At 47.0% G+C, this 20,126-nt stretch overlaps 1 protein-coding gene across 6 annotated transcripts in view; it reads right to left on the reverse strand.

The window, feature by feature from the left end:
- The window catches only part of LOC139276502 (tubulin-specific chaperone cofactor E-like protein), a 74,464-nt gene extending 55,099 nt beyond the window's left edge, over window positions 1–19,365 (reverse strand). For 3 of the 6 annotated variants that reach the window (XR_011595939.1, XM_070894612.1, XM_070894616.1), the window contains exons 1-3: window positions 15,626–15,793; window positions 13,918–14,071; window positions 5,537–5,676 (exon numbers count right to left, since the gene is read on the reverse strand). Coding sequence is in view for 5 of the 6 variants with exons in the window: in XM_070894612.1 (XP_070750713.1) it covers window positions 5,537–5,676; window positions 13,918–14,071; window positions 15,626–15,688 (357 nt within the window). In the remaining variant the exon portion in view is untranslated. Of the gene's footprint in view, window positions 1–5,536; window positions 5,677–13,917; window positions 14,072–14,502; window positions 15,181–15,625; window positions 15,794–16,457; window positions 17,908–19,256 lie in introns of those variants that run through there. The other 3 variants (XM_070894613.1, XM_070894615.1, XM_070894614.1) reach the window with 3 other exon arrangements.
- Window positions 19,366–20,126: the final 761 nt, after the last annotated feature.

Here is a 20,126-nt window from a genome sequence, read left to right on the forward strand (position 1 = left end):
GCACTCCCTCAATAGCAAGAACATCCTTCCTCAGATTAGGAGACCAAAACTGAACACAATATTCCAGGTGAGGCCTCACCAAGACCCTGTACAACTGGAGTAAGACCTCCCTGCTCCTATACTCAAATCCCCTAGCTATGAAGGCCAACATACCATTTGCCTTCTTCACCGCCTGCTGTACCAATGTGAATGTTTAAAATGTATAGAGACATTGAAGTTGAGAATGTGGGAATTGTATAGGGACAGTATAAGCTAACAAAGAATTCATGGAGGAATAGCCATGACATCTCGGACTCGAGACTGCGAAATGTTACAACACTAACACATATTGAAACAAAACCCACAGCTTGCAGAAAAACCTCAAGGTCTTATTAAATCATGTCATTAACCTGAAACATTAACAGAAGGTCTTTGTTTAAAATCAGACCATACTTATGTCGGCTTATGAGTGGACAAAGGGAAAGAGGGACCAAAAGAGATAGGTTGAACTAGGATGTCACTCTAGCCCTATCTTGTTATCTTTTGCCGAGAATGTATAACTGTTGTCGCTTTACGATGTAACTTCACTTATCCGTAGGGAGTGTGTACGCTCTATCGAGAGAGTATATCTTCTGTCTGATAGGTCTTACCGGCCGGTAAAATAAAGACTGCTTTGTTCAAAGCACAAGAGGTATTCGACTCAGTAATTTTACTGAACCAGATTGAGGTAAAAGAATCCAGGAATTTACATTTGGTGTCAGAAGTGCATGCCAACTTTCAATGACTGATGAACCATGACACCCAGGTCTCGTTGCACCTCCCCTTTTCCTAATTTGCCGCGATTCAGATAATATTCTGCCTTCGTGTTTTTGCCACCAAAGTGGATAACCCCACATTTATTCACATTATACTGCATCTGCCATGCATTTGCCCACTCACCTAACCTGTCCAAGTCATCCTGCTGCCCACGCAATAGTTCTACTCAATAGCTGCGAGTGTAACTAGAGGAATGGCAGTGCAGCTCAGTCACATTGTGGCATGTGGAAAATCCTGGATGCTTCGCGCAGCCGGGATGACCACGTGTGCAGATGTCTCCAGCTGCACCAACTTGAGCTCCGTGTTTTGGAGTTTGAGCGGCAGCTGGGGACACTGCGGTGCATCTGCGAGACCGAGAGCGACGTGGATAGCACGTTTCCAGAGGCAGTCACCCCACAGCTTAAGAGTGTGCAGGCAGAGAGGGAGTGAGTGACCCCTGGACAGAAGAGGAGGACTAGGCAGGTAGTGCAGGAGTCCTCAGAGTCCATCGTGCTCTCCAACCGGTATTCTGTTCTAAGTGCCGGTGGGGGCAATGGTGGCTCTGGGGAGTGCAGCTAGAGCCAAGTCCATGGCACCACAGGTGGCTCAGCTGCACAGAGGGGGGAGGAAGAATTGAAGAGCAATAGTGGTAGGGGATTCAATACTCAAGGGAGCAGACAGGCGTTTCTGCGGCCGCAGACGTGACTCCAGGATGGTATGTTGCCTCCCTGGTGCCAGGGTCAAGGATGACACTGAGCGGCTGCAGGGCATTCTGGGGGGAGAGGGTGAACAGCCAGAGGTCGTGGTCCACATCAGTACCACTGACATGGGTAGAAAGAGGAATGAGGTCCTGCAGGCAGAGTTTAGGGAGTTAAGAGAGATTAAAAAGCAGAACCTCAAAGGTAATAATCTCCGGATTACTCCCAGTGTCACGAGCTAGAGTCCAGAAATAGGAGGATGGAACAGATGAATATGTGGCTGGAGAGATGGTGCAGGCGTGAGGGCTTTAGTTTCTTGAGGCATTGGGACCGCTTCTGGGGGAAGTGGGACCTGTACAAGCCGGACGGGTTGCAATTCAACAGCGCCGGAATCAATATCCTCGCGGGGGGGGGGGGGGGGGGGGGGGGGGTTGCTAGTGCTGTTGGGGAGGGATGGGAACCTGAAAATAGATTCAGTAGGGAGGGGAGTAAAGCTGGAATTAGAAAGCAAAAATAAAGAAAGTGAGTTTGAAGGCAAGAGGAAACAAGCAGGAAAAAAAGGGTAAAAACACAAATTTAAAGGCACTTTGTCTAAATGCACGTAGCATTTGTAACAAAATAGATGAGTTGATGGCACAAATTGAGACAAATGGGTATGATCTGATAGCCATTAGAGACGTGGCTGCAAGGTGACCAGGACTGGGAATTAAATATTCAGGGGTATTTGACAATCCGGAAGGACAGACATAAAGGAAAAGGAGGTGGGGTAGCTCTATTGATAAAGGATGGAATCACTGCAATAGTGAGAAACGATATTGGCTCAAATGATCAGAATGTTGAAATAGTTTGGGTGGAGATAAGGAATAATAAGGGGAAAAAGTCGCTGGTGGGTGTAGTCTATAGGCCCCCTAACAGTAGCAACTCTGATGGTCGGAGCATAAACCAGGAAATAGCGGGGGCTTGTAAAAAGGAACCAGCAATAATCATGGGTGATTTTAACATCCATATTGATTGGACAAATAAAGTTGGTCAGGGTAGCCTTGAGGAGGAGTTCATAGAATGCATAAGGGACAGGTTCCTTGATCAGTATGTAACAGAACCAACCAGGGGGCAGATCTGGTCCTGTGTAATGAGACAGGATTAATAAACAAGCTCCTAGTAAAGGATCCCCTTGGAATGAGTGATCATAGAACGATTGAATTTCAAATTCAGATGGAGGGTGAGAAAGTTGGATCTTGAACCAGCGTACTAAGCTTAAATAAAGGAAACTATGAAGGTATGAGGGCAGAGTTGGATAAAGTGGACTGGGAAAATAGATTAAAGTGTAGTATGGTTGATGAACAGTGGTGTACATTTAAGGAGATATTTCACAACTCAAGAAAAATATATTCCAGTGAGGAGGAAAGGATGTGAGAGAAAAGATAGCCATCCGTGGCTAACTAAATAAAGGACAGTATCCAATTAAAAACAAGGGCATACAAAGTGGCCAAAACTAGTGGGGGACAGAAGATTGGGAAGCTTTTAAAAGCCAGCAAAAAATGACTAAAAAAATGATTAAGAAAGGGAAGATAGACTATGAAAATAAACGAGCACAAAATATAAAAACAGATAGCAAGAGTTTCTATCAGTATATAAAAAGGAAAAGAGTGGCTAAAGTAAATGTTGGTCCCTTAGAGGACGAGACCGGGGAACTAGTAATGGGGAACATGGAGATGGCAGAAACTCTGAACAAATATTTTGTATCAGTCTTTACGGTAGAGGACACTAACAATATTCCAACAGTGGATAGTCAAGGGGCTAAGGGGGGGAGGAACTTAACACAATCACAATCACTAAGGAGGTAGTACTCAGTAAGATAATGGGACTAAAGGCGGATAAATCCCCTGGGCCCGATGGCTTGCATCCTCGGGTCTTAAGAAGTAGCAGCAGGGATTGTGGATGCATTGGTTATAATTTACCAAAATTCCCTGGATTCTGGGGAGGTCCCAGCAGATTGGAAAACTGCAAATGTAATGCCCCTATTTAAAAAAGGAGGCAGACAAAAAGCAGGAAACTATAGACCAGTTAGCCTAACATCTGTGGTTGGGAAAATGTTGGAGTCCATTATTAAAGAAGCAGTAGCAGGACATTTGGAAAAGCAAAATTCGGTCAGGCAGAGTCAGCATGGATTTATGAAGGGGAAGTCATGTTTGACAAATTTGTTGGAATTCTTTGAGGATGTAACAAACAGGGTGGATAAAGGGGAACCAGTAAATGTGGTGTATTTGGAATTCCAGAAGGCATTTGACAAGGTGCCACTAAAAGGTTACTGCACAAGATAAAAGTTCACGGGGTTGGGGGTAATATATTAGCATGGATAGAGGATTGGCTAACTAACAGAAAACAGAGAGTCGGCATAAATGGTTCATTCTCAGGTTGGCAACCAGTAACTAGTGGGGTGTCGCAGGGATCAGTGCTGGGACCCGAACTATTTACAATCTATATTAATGACTTGGAAGAAGGGACTGAGTGTAACGTAGCCAAGTTTGCTGACGATACAAAGATGGGAGGAAAAGCAATGTGTGAGGAGGACACACAAAATCTGCAAAAGGACATAGACAGGCTAAGTGACTGGCCAAAAATTTGGCAAATGGAGTATAATGTTGAAAAGTGTGAGGTCATGCACTTTTGCAGAAAAAAAATCAAAGAGCAAGTTATTATTTAAATGGAGAAAGATTGAAAAGTGCTGCAGTACAGTGGGACCTGGGGGTACTTGTGCATGAAACATAAAAGGATAGTATGCAGGTACAGCAAGTGATCAGGAAGGCCAATGGAATCTAGGCATTTATTGCAAAGGTGATGGAGTATAAAAGCAGGGAAGTCTTGCTACAGTTATACAGGATATTGGTGAGGCCACACCTGGAATACTGCGTGCAGGTTTGGTTTCTATATTTACGAAAGGATATACTTGCTTTTGAGGCAATTCAGAGAAGGTTCACTAGGTTGATTCGGGGATGAGGGGGTTGAGGAAAGGTTGAGTAGTTGGGCCTCTACTCATTGGAATTCAGAAGAATGAGAGGTGATCTTATCGAAACGTATAAAATTATGAGGAGGCTTGACAAGGAGGATGCAGAGAGGATGTTTCCACTGACGGGGGAGACTAGAACTAGGGGGCATGATCTTAGAATAAGGGGTCGCCCAATTAAAACTGAAATGAGGAGAAATTTCTTCTCTCAAGAGGGTTGTAAATCTGTGGAATTCGCTGCCTCAGAGAGCTGTGGAAGCTGGGACATTGAATAAATTTAAGACAGAAATAGACAGTTTCTTAAACGATAAGAGGATAAGGGGTTATGGGGAGCAGGCAGGGAAGTGGAGCTGAGTCCATGATCTTATTGAATGGTGGAGCAGGCTTGAGGGGCCTTCTGGCCTACTCCTGTTCCTATTTCTTATGTTCTTATACAGACCAGCTAGGTCCCTGGCTCAATTCTGGGTCTGTGCTGAGTTAGCTAATCTGAAATAAGATGCTGATCGGATTGCCACAACTTGCCTCAGCACCAGAGTTTGAAGAAAAAAATCTCAAAGTTCCTGCTTCTGATCCCTGCTGGAAAGGCTTTGCTTGTGTGCACATCAGGTGAAGACAAAATTGAGCACAGTTGTGATGCCATTGTGCAGTCAACAGACACATAAATTATGTTTACTGAGACAAGACACCAGCTGAAAACAGTTCTGTAGTAGATCCGCACCCAAAATGTTAGCTTGATGATTTTCGCCACAAATGCTGACTGATCTGCTGTGATTCCAGCATTTTTTCTTTTGTATGACAACTATTGCCTTGGAACCACATGCCATTAAGGAGTCAATACCTGTAGGAAAGCAGGAAGCAGGGAAAACTGATGGGAAAAATGTGGAGAAAAAGAGTAAATAAAACAGGTGAAAGGAAAAGATGATAAAAACTTTATTCCTGAGAATTAATTAAGTGTGCATCTTTTTAGTGAAATGGTCGATGAATGACACAGCAACACTTGAAAATGGTGTGCAGAACCTACCATCTGTGCTTAGCAATTCTTGGTTCATAACCTATTTACCTCGTACCAGTCTTGTAGATTGTTATCTGACAGGTCGAGCTCACAGACATGCGAGCAGAAGGCAGCAATATCACTTTCCTTTCCAGCAGTGTTAATTCCACAACCATCCAGCACGAGGATAGTTGGGAGATTCAGACGTGCTAAAGGAAATGAAACACAAATTCAGATTAATTCTGAACAAATGAGAATACAGTAGTAACAGATCATCAATAAGATGATGCCTCAATTCTAATTTGCTACTTGTGTAGGAAAGCATAGAATCATAGAATGGTTACAGCATGGAAGGAGGCAATTCATTTGGCCTGTCAAGCCCATGCAGGCTCCCTGCAAGAGCACTTCAGCTAGTCCCACTCCCTGCCCATTTCCCGTAGCCCTGCAATTTTTTTTCCTTCAGGTACTTATCTAACTCCCTTTTGAAAGCCGTGATCGAGTCTGCCTCCACCATCCTTTCAGGCTGTGCACTCCAGACCCTAACCACTCACTGCTAAAAAGGTTTTATCTTATGTCACTTTTCATTCTTCTGCCAATCACCTTAAATCTGCATCCTCTGGTTCTTGACCCTTCTGCCAATAGGAACAATTTCTCTATCGACACTGTCCAGAGCCTGCATGATTTTGAACACCGCTATCAAATCTTTCAATCTCTGAATGGGAAAGTAAAGCAACTTGAAGGTTTTACATGCCTTCAAATATTACCAGCAAGAGAATCACGTGTCATTTCCAGCTTATTTCAACAAATGCTGACAACCAAAGCACACAACAAATGTAAGGGACAATGCATATGTATCAGCGCATGGGCAGGTGCATTTGTATACATTTTATGTAGCCCGTATCTCAGTCAACACATTCTGTAGATACAGTATATAGAAATGTTGAACACTATATGATTGCCAAAAGACAGCTTCTACTTGATAGGAAGACACATTTTTGGTCATGCAAAGGCCAATGTCTGTGGTATATCAAATGTACAAAAGCTGTGTTATTGAGAGCTGTCCCTGGTTAACCCATATATATACGCCAACATTACCATGAACACCAGAATTCGATATTCAAGTTTATGACAACTCACATTGCCACCAAGTTAGTGGCAGATTTTGTATGGACACTATTGAAGAGTGCACTAGCTAACACTGAACTGTTGCTCAACCTCATGGTGAGGGAATCAGTGCTAAGGCAGGTAAACTTTTTTGACAAAGTCCCACGAGGGCCTGGATTAAGAAATTAGAGATGAGTAAGCCAGGCATACTTGCGATGTGTGTATCGAAAGCATCAAGGTGACTATCATAAGAACATAAGAATTAGGAGCAGGGGTACGCCATTTGGGCCTCATTCAATAAGATCATGGCTGATCTTCGACCTCAACTCCACTTTCCTGCTCTATTGCCGTATCCTTTGATTCCCTTAATATTCAAAAATCTATCGATCTCTAACTTGACTGAGCAACCACAGCCCTCTGGGGCAGAGAATTACAAGATTTACTACGCTCAGTGAAGAAATTTCTCCTCATCTCAGTCCTAAATGGCCAACCCCTTATTCTGAGACTGTGTCCCCTGGTTCTAGACTCCCCAGCCCGGGGGGAACATCCTCCCTGCATCCAACAGGTCAAGCCCTGTAAGAACTTTGCATGTTTCAATGATATCATCTCACATTCTTCTAAACTTGAGAATATAAGCTAGTCTACTCAATCTCTCCTCATAAGACAATGCACCATCCCAGGAATCAGTCTGGTGAACCTTCATTGCACTCCCTCTATGGCAAGTATATCCTTCCTTAGGTAAGGAGACCAATACTGAACACAATACTCCAAATGTGGTCTCATCAGTGCCCTATATAATTGCAGTAAGACATCTTTACTCTTATACTCAAATCATCTGGTAATAAAGGCCAACATACCATTTGCATTCTTAATTGCTTGCTGTACCTGCATGTTATCTTCTAGTGATTCATGTACAAGGACACCCAGGTACTTCTGAATACCAACATTTCCCAAGCTATCTTTGTTTAATAAAATACTGTTTTTCTATTTTTCCTGCCAAAGTAGATAACTTCACATTTCTCCACATTATATTCCATTTGCCATGTTCTTGCCCACTCACTGAGCCTGTCTGTACCCCTTGAAGTCTCTTTGCATCCTCCTCATAACTTACATTCCCATGAGCATTGTATCAGCAATCTCTGATACATTACATTTGGTCCCCTCATCCAAATCATTGATCTAGATTTTGAACAGCTGATGCACAAGCACAGATCCTTGCAGCAGACCCAGTAGTTACAGCCTGCCAACCCGAAAATGACCTGTTTATTCCTACTCTCTGTTTTCTGTCCGTTAACCAATTTTAAATCCATGCTAGTATATTCCCCCCAATCCCATGAGCCCAAATTTTGTTTAATAACCTCTTGTGTGGCACCTTATCGAATGCCTTCTGAAAATCTAAATACACCACATCCACTGGTTCCCCCTTATCTAATCAGCTAGTTACAACCTCAAAAAACTAACAGATTTGTCAAACATGATTTCGCTTTCATAAATCGGTGTTGACTCTGTCCAATCCTAATATTATTTTCTAAGTACCCTATTGCCACGTCCTTAAATAGCGGGGGTTACATTTACTACCTTCCAATCCACAGGAACCGTTCCAGAATCTATGTAATTTTGGATGACTACAAGCAATGCATCCACTATCTCAATAGCCATCTCTTTCAAACCCCTAGGATGTAGGTCATCACGTCCAGGGGATTTATCGGCTTTCAGTCCCATTAATTTCCCAGTACTTTTTTTTTACTAATACTAATTTCTTTCAGTTCCTCATTCTCGCGAGACCCTTGGTTCTCCACTTTTTCCAACAGGTCTCGTGCGTCATCTTCTGTGAAGACAGACACAAAGTATTTGTTTAATTTCTCTGCAATTTCCTTATTCCCATTATAATTTCTCTTGTCTCCTGTAAGGGACTCACATTTACTTTCACTAATCTTTTGCTTTTTAAATACTTATAGAAGCTTTTACTGTCTGTTTTTATGTCTCTCGCTAGTTTACTCTCGTATTCTATTTTCCCTTTCATCATCAATTTCTTGGTCCTCCTTTGCTGAATTCTAAAATCCTCCCAGTCCCCAGGCTTACTGCTTTTTTTGACAACATTATAAGGCTCTTCCTTTGATCTAGTACTATCTTTGACTTCTCGTTAGCCACGGTTGGACCACTTTTCCTGTGGAGTTTTGGTGCCTTAAAAGAATGTATATTTGTCGTCAATTATGTATTAATTATTCAAATGCTAGCCATAAGAACATAAGAAATAGGAGCAGGAGTCGGCCATTTGGCCCCTCGAGCCTGCTCCGTCATTCAATAAGATCCTGGCTGATCTGATCATGGACTTAGCTCCACTTCTCTGCCCGCTCCCCATAACCCTTCACTCCCTTATCGCTCAAAAATCTGTCTATATCCGCCTTAAATATATTCAATGACCCAGCCTCCAGAGCTCTCTAGGGCAGAGAATTCTATTGATTTACAACCCTCAGTAGAAATTTCTCCTCATCTCAGATTTAAATGGGCGGTCCCTTATTCTAAGACTATGTCCCCTAGTTTAAGTTTCCCCGATGAGTGGAAATATCAGCTTTGCATCCACCTTGTTGAGCCCCCTCATTTTCTTATAAGTTTCAATAAGATCACCTCTCATTCTTCTGAACTCCAATGTGTATAGGCCCAACCTATCCTCATAAGTCAACCCTTTCATCTCCGGAATCAACCGAGTGAACCTTCTCTGAACAGCTGCCAATGCAAGTATATCCTGCCTTAAATACGGAGACCAAAACTGTACGATGGTGTGGCCTCACCAATACCCTGTACAGTTGTAGCAGGACTTCTCTGTTTTTATACTCCATCCCCCTTGCAATAAAGGCCAACATCCCATTTGTCTTCCTGATTACTTGCTGTACCTGCATGCTAACTTTTTGTGTTTCATGCACAAGGACCCCCAGGTCCCTCTGTACTGCAGCACTTTGCAATTTTTCTCCATTTAAAATTATAATTTGCTTTTCTATTATTTCTGCCAAAGTGGATAACCTCACATTTTCCCACATTATAGTCCATCTGCCAAATGTTTGCCCACTCACTTAGCCTGTCTATATCCCTTTGCAGATTTTGTGTGTCCTCCTCACAATTTGCTTTCCCACCCATCTTTGTATCATCAGCAAACTTGGCTACATTACACTCAGTCCCTTCATCCAAGTCATTAATATAGATTGCAAATAGTTGAGGCCCCAGCACAGATTCCTGTGCACCCCACTAGTCACTGTTTGCCAACCGGCAAATGACCCATTTATCCCGACTCTCTGTTTTCTGTTAGTTAACCAATCCTCTATCCATGCTAATATATTACCCCCAACCCAGTAACCTTTTGTGGCACCTTATCGAATGCCTTCTGGAAATCCAAATACACCACATCCACTGGTTCCCCCTTATCCACCCTGCTCGTTACATCCTCAAAACCATGCCTACTCGGTTTGAATTATGCTTTTCCAAATGTCCCGCTCCTGCTTCCTTAATAATAGACTCCAGCATTTTCCCAATGACACGTTAGGCTAACTGGTCTATAGCTTCCTGTTTTTTGTCTGCTTCCTTTTTAAATAGGGGCGTTACATTTGCGGTTTTCCAATCTGCTGGGACTGCCCCAGAATCCAGCCATTGCTCATCTACCATCATACCATTTAATGTAGTTTCCCAATCTACCTTAGCCAACTTGCCCCTTATACCTACAGTTTGCTTTGTTTAGATTTAACTAAATCACTTTAAAACTTAATATGAAATTCTATATTATGGTCACTCTTCCCATGGGCCCCTTTACTACAAAGTTATTAATGAACCCTTTCTCATTGCACAGTACTAGATCTAAAATAGCCTGTTCTCTAGTTGGTTCCTCAACATATTGAGTGAACTCATTGAATGGCGGTGCAGGCTCGAAGGGCCGAATGGCCTACTCCTGCACCTATTTTCTATGTTTCTAAAACTACCTTGTATATAGTTCGTGAATTCGTTCTCCACACTATTACTGCAAATTTGGTTTATAATGTAGATTAGTCTCCCATAATTACCCATGACTCTGGATCAGTTCCTACGGACTGGAGGGTAGCTAATGTAACACCACTTTTTAAAAAAGGAGGGAGAGAGAAATCGGGGAATTATAGACCGGTTAGCCTGACATCAGTCGTGGGCAAAATGTTGGAATCAATTATTAAAAATGAAATAGCAGCGCATTTGGAAAGCAGTGACAGGATCGGTTCAAGTCAGCATGGATTTGTGAAAGGGAAATCATGCTTGACAAATCTTCGAGAATTTTTTGAGGATGTAACTAGTAGAGTGGACAAGGGAGAACCAGTGCATGTGGTGTATTTGAACTTTCAAAAGGCTTTTGACAAGGTCCCACACAAGAGATTGGTGTGCAAAATTAAAGCACATGGTATTGGGGATAATGTATTGACGTGGATAGAGAACTGGTTGGCAGACAGGAAGCAGAGAGTCGGGATAAGCGGGTCCTTTCAGAATGGCAGGCAGTGACTAGTGGGGAGCCGCAGGGCTCAGTGCTGGGACCCCAGCTATTTACAATATACATCAATGATTTAGATGAAGGAATTGAGAGTAATATCTCCAAGTTTGCAGATGACACTAAGCTGGGTGGTAGTGTGTGCTGTGAGGAGGATGCTAAGAGGGTGTCTTGGACAGGTTAGGTGAATGGGCAAATGCATGGCAGATTCAGTATAATGTGGATAAATGTGAGGTTATCCACTTTGGTGGCAAAAACAGAAAGGCAGAATATTATCTGAATGGTGGCAGATTAGGAAAAGGGGAGGTGCAACGAGACCTGGGTGTCATGGTTCATCAGTCATTGAAAGTTGGCATGCAGGTGCAGAAGGCGGTGAAGAAGGCAAATGGCATGTTGGCCTTCATAGCTAGGGGATTTGAGTATAGGAGCAGGGAGGTCTTACTGCAGCTGTACAGGGCCTTGGTGAGGCCTCACCTGGAATACTGTATTCAGTTTTGTTCTCCTAATCTGAGGAAGGACGTTCTTGCTATTGGGAGTGCTGCGAAGGTTCACCAGACTGATTCCCGGGATGGCAGGACTGACCTATAAGGAGAGACTGGATCGACTGGGCCTTTATTCACTGGAGTTTAGAAGGATGAGAGGGGATCTCACAGAAACATATAAAATTCTTGACTGGACTGGACAGGTTAGATGCAGGAAGAATGTTCCCGATGTTGGGGAAGTCCAGAACCAGGGGTCACAGTCTAAGGATAAGGGGTAAGCCATTTAGGACTGTGATGAGGAGAAACTTCTTCACTCAGAGAGTTGTTAACCTGTGGAATTCTCTACTGCAGAGAGTTGTTGATGCCAGTTCGTTAGATATATTCAAGAGGGAGTTAGATATGACCCTTACAGCTAAAGGGATCAAGGGGTATGGAGAGAAAGCAGTAAAGGAGTACTGAGGTGAATGATCAGCCATGATCTTATTGAATGGTGGTGCAGGCTCAAAAGGGCTGAATGACCTACTCCTGCACCTATTTTCTATGTTTCTAAAACGTTCCAAGGCGATTCGCAACAGTGTTACAAGACAAGATAGATAAATTTGACACCGAACCACAAAAGAAGAAATTATGGCAGGTGACTAAAAGCTTGTTTAAAGAGGTAGGTTTTAAAGGAGTGTCTTAAAGGAGGAAAGAGAGGTCGAGAGGTAGACAGGTTTAGGGAGTGAGTTCCAGAGCTTAGGGCCCAAACAGCTGAAGACATGGTCACCGATGATTGAGCAGTTGATGTTCAAGAGGCCAGAATTTGAGGAGCGCAGACATCTTGTGGGGTTGTGAGGGTGAAAATGATTAGAGATAGGGAGGGGCAAGGCCATGGAGTGATTTGTAAACAAGGATGTGAATTTTGAAATTGAGGCATTGTTTAACCGGTAACCAATGTAGGTCAGAAAGCACTGCATTTAGGGTCAGGGTTAGGGTTAGGAAAGCACAGGAGGTGATGGGTGATCGTGACTTGGTGCGAGTTAGGACACGGGCTGCTGAGTTTTGGATGACCTCAAGTTTCCGTAGTGTGGAATGTGGGAGACCAGCCAGGAGTGAGTTGGAGTAATCAAGTCTCGAGGTAACAGAGTCATGAATGAGGGTTTCAGCAGAAGAGCTGAGGGCGGAGACTGGCAATGTTATGGAGGTAGAAAAAGGCGGTTTTAGTTATGCCGCGGATATGTGGTTGGAAACTCATTTCAGGGTCAAATATGACACCTGGGTTGCGAACAATCTTGTTTACCCTCAGATTGATGCTAGAAAGAGGGATGGAGTCAGTGGTTAGGGAACACAGTTTGTGGCGGGGACCAAAGATAATGGTTTCGGTCTTCCCAATATTTAATTGGAGAAAATTACTGCTCATCCAGCACTGGATGTCAGACAAGCAATCTGACAATTTAGATACTAAGCAGGGGTTGAGAGAAGTGGTGGTGAGGTAGAGCTGGGTGTCGTCAGCGTACATGTGGAAACTGACTGTGTTTTCGGATGATATCACCAAGGGGCAGCATATAGATGAGTAATAGGAGGGGCCAAGGACAGATCCTTGGGGGACACCAAAGGTAACGATATGGGAGTGGGAAGAGAAGCCGTTGCAGGTGATTTTCCGGCTACGATTAGATGGCTAAGAATGGAACCAGACGAGTGCAGTCCCACCCAGCTGGACGGTGGAGAGGTGTTGGAGGAGGATGGAGTGGTAAACTGTGTCAAAGGTTGCAGACAGGTCCAGAAGGCCGAGGAGGGAGAGTTTACCTTTGTCACACTCTCAAAAGATGTCATTTGTGACTTTGAGGAGAGCCGTTTCGGTATTGTGGCATGGGCGAAAACCAGATTGAAGGGATTCATACATTGAATTTAAGTAAAGATGGTCACGGATTTAGAAGGAGACAACACATTCAAGTACTTTGGACAGGGAGGTTGGAGATGGGGCGATAGCTAGCAAGCAAAGTGGGGTCAAGGATTGCTTTTTGAGGAGTGATGATGACAGCAGATTTGAAGACGAGAGTACAGGTTGAGCGTTCAAAATCCGGAGTTGCGAAATTTGGAATGTTCCGGAATCCGGACCAAACCATGGTGGGGTCATCCCGAAACCGGAAAATGTTCCCAAATCCGGACTCCCCCTCCTTGGCTGCCTGACCTTTCCCTCGGCTGCCCTCACCCCCCCCACCCCACTCCACTCCACTCTTACCTCAGCCGCCCAACCCCCCACCCCACCTCGTCCCAGGTAAAGACAAAGGCATTCCGAAATCCGGAAATACCCGGAATGGCCACAGTCCCGAGCAGGAAAGCACCTGAGGAGGTGGGTTTGAGAGCAAGGATAAAGTCTCACTCACCTTTCAAGGGTGAACCCTGTGGCCCTGCAGAGATGTGGATGCCAATGCCCATTCCTCGTCGGTACGGGAAGTTTTCTGGGCTGTACTTCTCACAAATAACCTCAACAAAGCTGCGCCCACGGGTGTGACTCATCTTCCAATTGAAGACAGCAATCTGCAGATTGTAGGGACACAAGAAACTCTGGGTTAAAAATATTTCTGTTAAACTGGTTAATGGAACAGAGACATACCATTAAAAAGGGCCCAAATGACCAGTTCAATATTCAAAAGGCTACATGTTAATCCATCAGCGTGTGTGTGTCTGGGTTCAAGTACCAACCAGCGTATACAAGTGATAGAAGTCATACAATCTCTTCTAAGTACTCAAAAGGCATTAAATTAGGGATTAAGCAGATCATTTGTGTGGGTCCTTAGCCCGTATGCTGATTGTGCGCACATTGAAGGATCATGTAAATAAAATGCAACAATTGGGTGTCACTGCATACATTTTATTTTGACCATGCACATTAAATGGGAATTTTATACAATTTCAAATAAACATAATAATCAGTAAACAACTTATTGACTATGAACTATTTCACTCACTCACACTCTGGAAGTAGAAACAAAATTAAGTATCGGATGTTGCCTGGACTGGATAATTTTAGTTATGAGGAAAGATTGGATAGGCTGGGGTTGTTTTCTTCGGAACAGAGGAGGCAGAGGGGATATTTAATTGAGGTGTATAAAATTATGAGAGGCCTAGATAGAGTGGATGGAAGGACCTACTTCCCCCAGCAGAGAGGTGAATAACCAGGGGGCAGACATTTAAAGTAATTGGTCGAGGATTAGAGGGTAGTTGAGGAAAATTTGTTTTCGCTCAGAGGGTGGTGGGAGCCTGGAACTCACTGCCTGAAAGCGTAATCACATTTAAAAAGTACTTGGATGTGCACTTGAAGTGCTGTAACCTACAGGGCTACGGACCGAGAGTTGGAAAGTGGGATTTGGCTGGATAGCTCTTTTTCGACCAGCACAGACATGATGGGCCGAATGGCCTCCTTCTGTGCCATAAATCTCTCTGATCGATTCTATGACCTTTGGATAGCTGACAAAACAATCCCTGCAGCAACTCCCAGAGAGATAGCCTTGCAAAGTCATATCTAAAATTGGGGACTTAATACTTCACGTGGAATTCCCAAAGTAATCAATAATTCTTCACACTATAGATAGATATTTAACTGATATAGGAGACTGCTTTGGACTAGGTACGGAATCCAGGGAGGGCAGTTAGTACTACCTGGTGACAGCAAAATCCATAATCTTGAAATGATGCTGGCCTGGCTCCACTAAGGTGCGTTTTCAACAGGAACTGTATGCAATGGAAATATTACAAAACACAAAATGGACAAAAGTATTTGATGCTAATCCCCTTCCCAATAACCTATTACGACAGGAAACATTGACTGGCCCCACCAGCTGTTGATAACCCAAACATCCGAGCCAGGAATTACCACAGAAACGAGCACTTACAATGTGAAGTATTTTCACATTAAGAACTGTGAAATGTTAATTCACCATTGTAATCTCTGGAGAAAGAGGGAACCTATAGATTATCCTGGGTAAGAATCCGACATCTTTTTAGAACAGGTGTAGGATTCACATCCTAAACAGAATCTAATAGGGTCGACAATCGGATCTTCGAGGGCAACTACAGCACAACAAAACTTACCACAGTAATCCTCCTCCTCCGGGACGAAACGGCGGCTACAAGAACCTTTCTTGCCAAGAGCATGAGAGCCAACCCAGGGGTAGGGCTTACTTGCCAAGAGCATGAGAGCCAACCCAGGGGTAGGGCTTACTTGCCAAGAGCATGAGAGCCAACCCAGGGGTAGGGCTTACTTGCCAAGAGCATGAGAGCCAACCCAGGGGTAGGGCTTACTTGCCAAGAGCATGAGAGCCAACCCAGGGGTAGGGCTTACTTGCCAAGAGCATGAGAGCCAACCCAGGGGTAGGGCTTACTTGCCAAGCAAAATTGCATCTATTAACCGTAACTTCACCTCTACTCAGATCAACAGACTTTGCAACTATCTATACAACATTCACCATCAGCAATGGCTGCATGTCTCTTTCTGCTAATTAGCCAGCATTCTTGGCTAGCCATTTGATATCTTGAACAGTCTGATCAGCACACCAATATTCTTGATCAGCATAGTTCACCTAACCTCCAATCTCAACGCTTACACTGACTGCCATCCCTCTTACACATCACCATTTCATCTGTCCGTTGCACAATACCATGCACCAAATCAGAAAGCAGCCACTACTTGTTTGGAACCATGATTCACCAACTGGGATAGTCTTCAATTCTCTTTGCTTTTCCTCAGTCCAAGTGCTGCCTTCACTCCTCTGGTTGTTCTAACTGTGCCAATGACATTATCAATATAATTCTAGCACTCATGAAAGGTTTGGAGAGGTCCTAACAGAGTGAAAAGCCAATTACTTTGCGAGTTGAGAACAGAGGGAGCTTTTGTCGGCCAAATTCCCGTCACTCAGTTCCATACCCTAGCAGGTTTCTGCACTCTTTGTTCTTCTTGCTTCCTTTCTCATACACAGGATACTTTAACACATCAAAATATCATGGCGACCCCCAGAGCTGTTCAGAGAGCAGAGCTTCTCGGTACGAAATGTGTAACGTACACATTTAAGGTTAAGTTTGAGAAGGGAGGGAGCCAACATTCGGCCCCACGATTCTCTCACCTGCTCTAAATGTTTGGAGATTGAGTTTTTTTAATCAGGCGAGCCACAACCTGAATCAAGTAGAGGACCTGAAATATCTGGTGGGAAACGACTGGTAAGTCTATTTCTCCACTTCTCTCTGTACTCTGGATTGCACCTATGCCTCAGAGAACAAGTTTGCAGCTCTTGCACAGGAAGAGAGAGCTTCAGGTACAGGTGACAGGCAGTATAACCACACCTGTCAGTACAGCCTATGGTACCACCAAAAGGAATGAATTCAGCAACCAAAGCAGAATGGTAAGAAGACACTGTCGAAGACAGACAGACAGCAGCAAAATGACCCAAAAACTGTACTTTCCTCATCTCCCTCTCCACCTCTCAACCCGACCACTCCTCTCCCCCTCAATAACAACTTGTATTTATATAGCACCTTTAACATATTAAAACATTCTACAGGAGCGTCAAACAAAATATGACACTGAGCCATGCAAGATGATATTAGGGCAGATGACGAGGTAGGTTTTAAGAAGTGCCTTAAAAGGAGGAAGGAGGAGAGAGGTAGAGAGGCAGAAAGGTTTAGGTATGGAATTCCAGAGCTTAGGGCCACGGCAGCTGAAAGCGCAGTCAGCAATAGTGGGGTAATGGGAAAAGGGGGATGTTCGACAGCCAGAATTGTAGGAGCGCAGATATTGCGGAGGGTTTGGAACTGGAGGAGAATACAGAGATAGGGACGGGCGAGGCCATTTGGGATTTGAAAACAAGAATGGGAATTTTAAAATTGAGGTGTTGCTGGACCGAGAGCCACTGGAGGTTAGCAAGCACAGGGGTGATGGGTGAGCGGGGCTGGGTGGCAGGTGAGCGGGGCTGGGTGCGAGCACAGGTGGTGATGGGCGAGCGGGGCCGGGCGACTGGTGGGCCGGGCGATGGGCGAGCCGGGCGAGCCAGACTGGGCGATGGGCGAGGGCAATGGGTGAGCAGGACTGGACGATGGGCGAGTCGGGCTGGGCGATGGGTGAGCCCGACTGGGCGAAGCGCGAGCCGGATTGGGCGAAGTGCAATGGGCGAGCCGGACTGGGCGATGGGCGAGTCGGGCTGGGCGATGGGCGAGCCGGACTGGGCGATGGGCGAGTTGGACTGGGCGAAGGGCGAGCCGGACTGGGCGATGGGTGAGCGGGACTGGGCGAAGTGCGATGGGTGAGCGGGACTGGGCGAAGGGCGAGCCGGACTGGGCGAAGTGCGATGGGCGAGCTGGACTGGGCGATGGGCGAGCCGGACTGGGCGAAGGGTGAGGGCGGAGGGCGAGCCGGACTGGGCGAAGGGTGAGGGCGGAGGGCGAGCCGGACTGGGCGAAGGGCGAGCCGGACTGGGCGATGGGCGAGTCAGGCTGGGCAAAGGGTGAGGGCGAAGGGCGAGCCGGGCTGGGCTAAGGGCGATGGGCGAGCCGGACTGGGCGAAGGGCGAGCCGGACTGGGCGATGGGCGAGCCGGACTGGGCGATGGGCGAGCCGGACTGGGCGATGGGCGATGGGCGAGCCGGACTGGGCGATGGGCGAGTCGGGCTGGGCGATGGGCGAGCCGGACTGGGCGATGGGCGAGCCGGACTGGGCGATGGGCGAGTCGGGCTGGGCGATGGGCGAACTGGACTGGGCGAAGGGCGAGTCGGGCTGGGCGAAGGGTGAGGGCGATGGGCGAGCCGGACTGGGCGATGGGCGAGCCGGACTGGGCGAAGGGCGAGTCGGGCTGGGCGATGGGCGAACTGGACTGGGCGAAGGGCGAGTCGGGCTGGGCGAAGGGTGAGGGCGAAGGACGAGCTGGACTGGGCGATGGGCGAGCCGGACTGGGCGATGGGCGAACTGGACTGGGCGAAGGGCGAGTCGGGCTGGGCGATGGGCGAACTGGACTGGGCGAAGGGCGAGTCGGGCTGGGCGAAGGGTGAGGGCGATGGGCGAGCCGGACTGGGCGATGGGCGAGCCGGACTGGGCGATGGGCGAGTCGGGCTGGGCAAAGCGTGAGGGCGAAGGACGAGCCGGACTGGGCGAGCCGGACTGGGCGAAGGGCGAGTTGGGCTGGGCGAAGGGTGAGGGCGATGGGCGAGCCGGGCTGGGCGAAGGACGAGCCGGACTGGGCGAAGGGCGAGCCGGACTGGGCGAAGGGCAAGCCGGACTGGGCGATGGGCGAGTCGGGCTGGGCAAAGGGTGAGGGCGAAGGGCGAGCCGGGCTGGGCTAAGGGCGAGCCGGACTGGGCGAAGGGCGAGGACGCGGGTTGCCAGGTTTTGGATGAGCCGGGGTTTATGGCGGACAGCCTGTGGGAGGCCGGCCAGGAGCGGCACTGGGCGAGTGTAGAGGCCCCGGGACAGGGTTTGAGCGGAGGCCGGGCCAGGCCGGGCCCCGCGGGGTCAAACACCACAGCGAGGTTGCGGACAGTGCGGCGGCGGTGGGGAGACAGGGGGAGGGAGCGGGTGCCGGGGATGGAGGACACGGGCTTCAGTCCCCCACTCCCCCTCTGCCCCGCGCTGGGAGCCGGAGCCGGAGCCGGCGCCGCCCGAGGCCCAGGCCCAGGCCCGGGCCCCCCCGGGAAGGCCCCCACTCCCGCCGGGGCCCGGGGCCCGGGGCCCGCTCACTCACCGCTCGCTCCCGCCGCCTCTCTGGGTGTTTGGCGGTCGCGGGCGCGCGCTTCCCGAGAGCGCGCTGGGAATGATGTCACAACGTCTCTGGGAGACACGTGATCCGCGTAAACAGCGGCAGCACGTGACCGGTCCGCCGCGTCCCCATGGCAACTGTGGCCTGGGAGGCCGGAGCTCCATCCGCTCGCCACAGAGGCCGGCCGCTCACTCCGGCCACTGACCCCTCCACTTTATGATTTTAAATAATAATTCATCACAGCATTCCTTTCTTTTAGCATTTTTACTGGTAGAGCAAATCAGCGAAGTTTACCGCACGGAAGGAGGCATTCGGCCCATCGTGTCCACGCCGGCCGACCAAGAGCGACCGGCCTAATCCCACTTTCCAGCTGTGGGTCCTAGCCCTGCAGGTTACCGCATCCAAGTACTCTTTAAATGTGAGGGTTTCTGCCTCTTACCACCCCTCCAGCCAGTGAGTCCCACACCCCCACCACCCTCTGGGTGAAGACATTTCCCCTCAAATCCCCTCTGAACCTTCTACCAATTACTTTAAATCTATGCCCCTGGTTGTTGACCCCTCTGCTAAGGGAAATAGGTCCTTCCTATCCACTCTATCTGGGCCCCTCATAATGTTATACACCTCAATGAGGTCTCCCCTCAGCCTCCTCTGTTCCAAGGAATACAAAGCCAGCCTATCCAATCTTTCCTCATAGCCAATATTCTCCACTCCCGGCAACATCCTCGTAAATCCCCTCTGTACCCTCTCCAGTGCAATCACATCCTTCCTGTAATGTGGTGACCAGAACTGCACGCAATACTCCAGCTGTGGCCTAACTAGTGTTTTATACAGTTCAAGCATAACCCCCCCCTACTC

This window comes from Pristiophorus japonicus, chromosome 11 (genome assembly GCF_044704955.1).
Source record: "Pristiophorus japonicus isolate sPriJap1 chromosome 11, sPriJap1.hap1, whole genome shotgun sequence".
Taxonomy (NCBI): Eukaryota; Metazoa; Chordata; class Chondrichthyes; family Pristiophoridae; genus Pristiophorus; species Pristiophorus japonicus.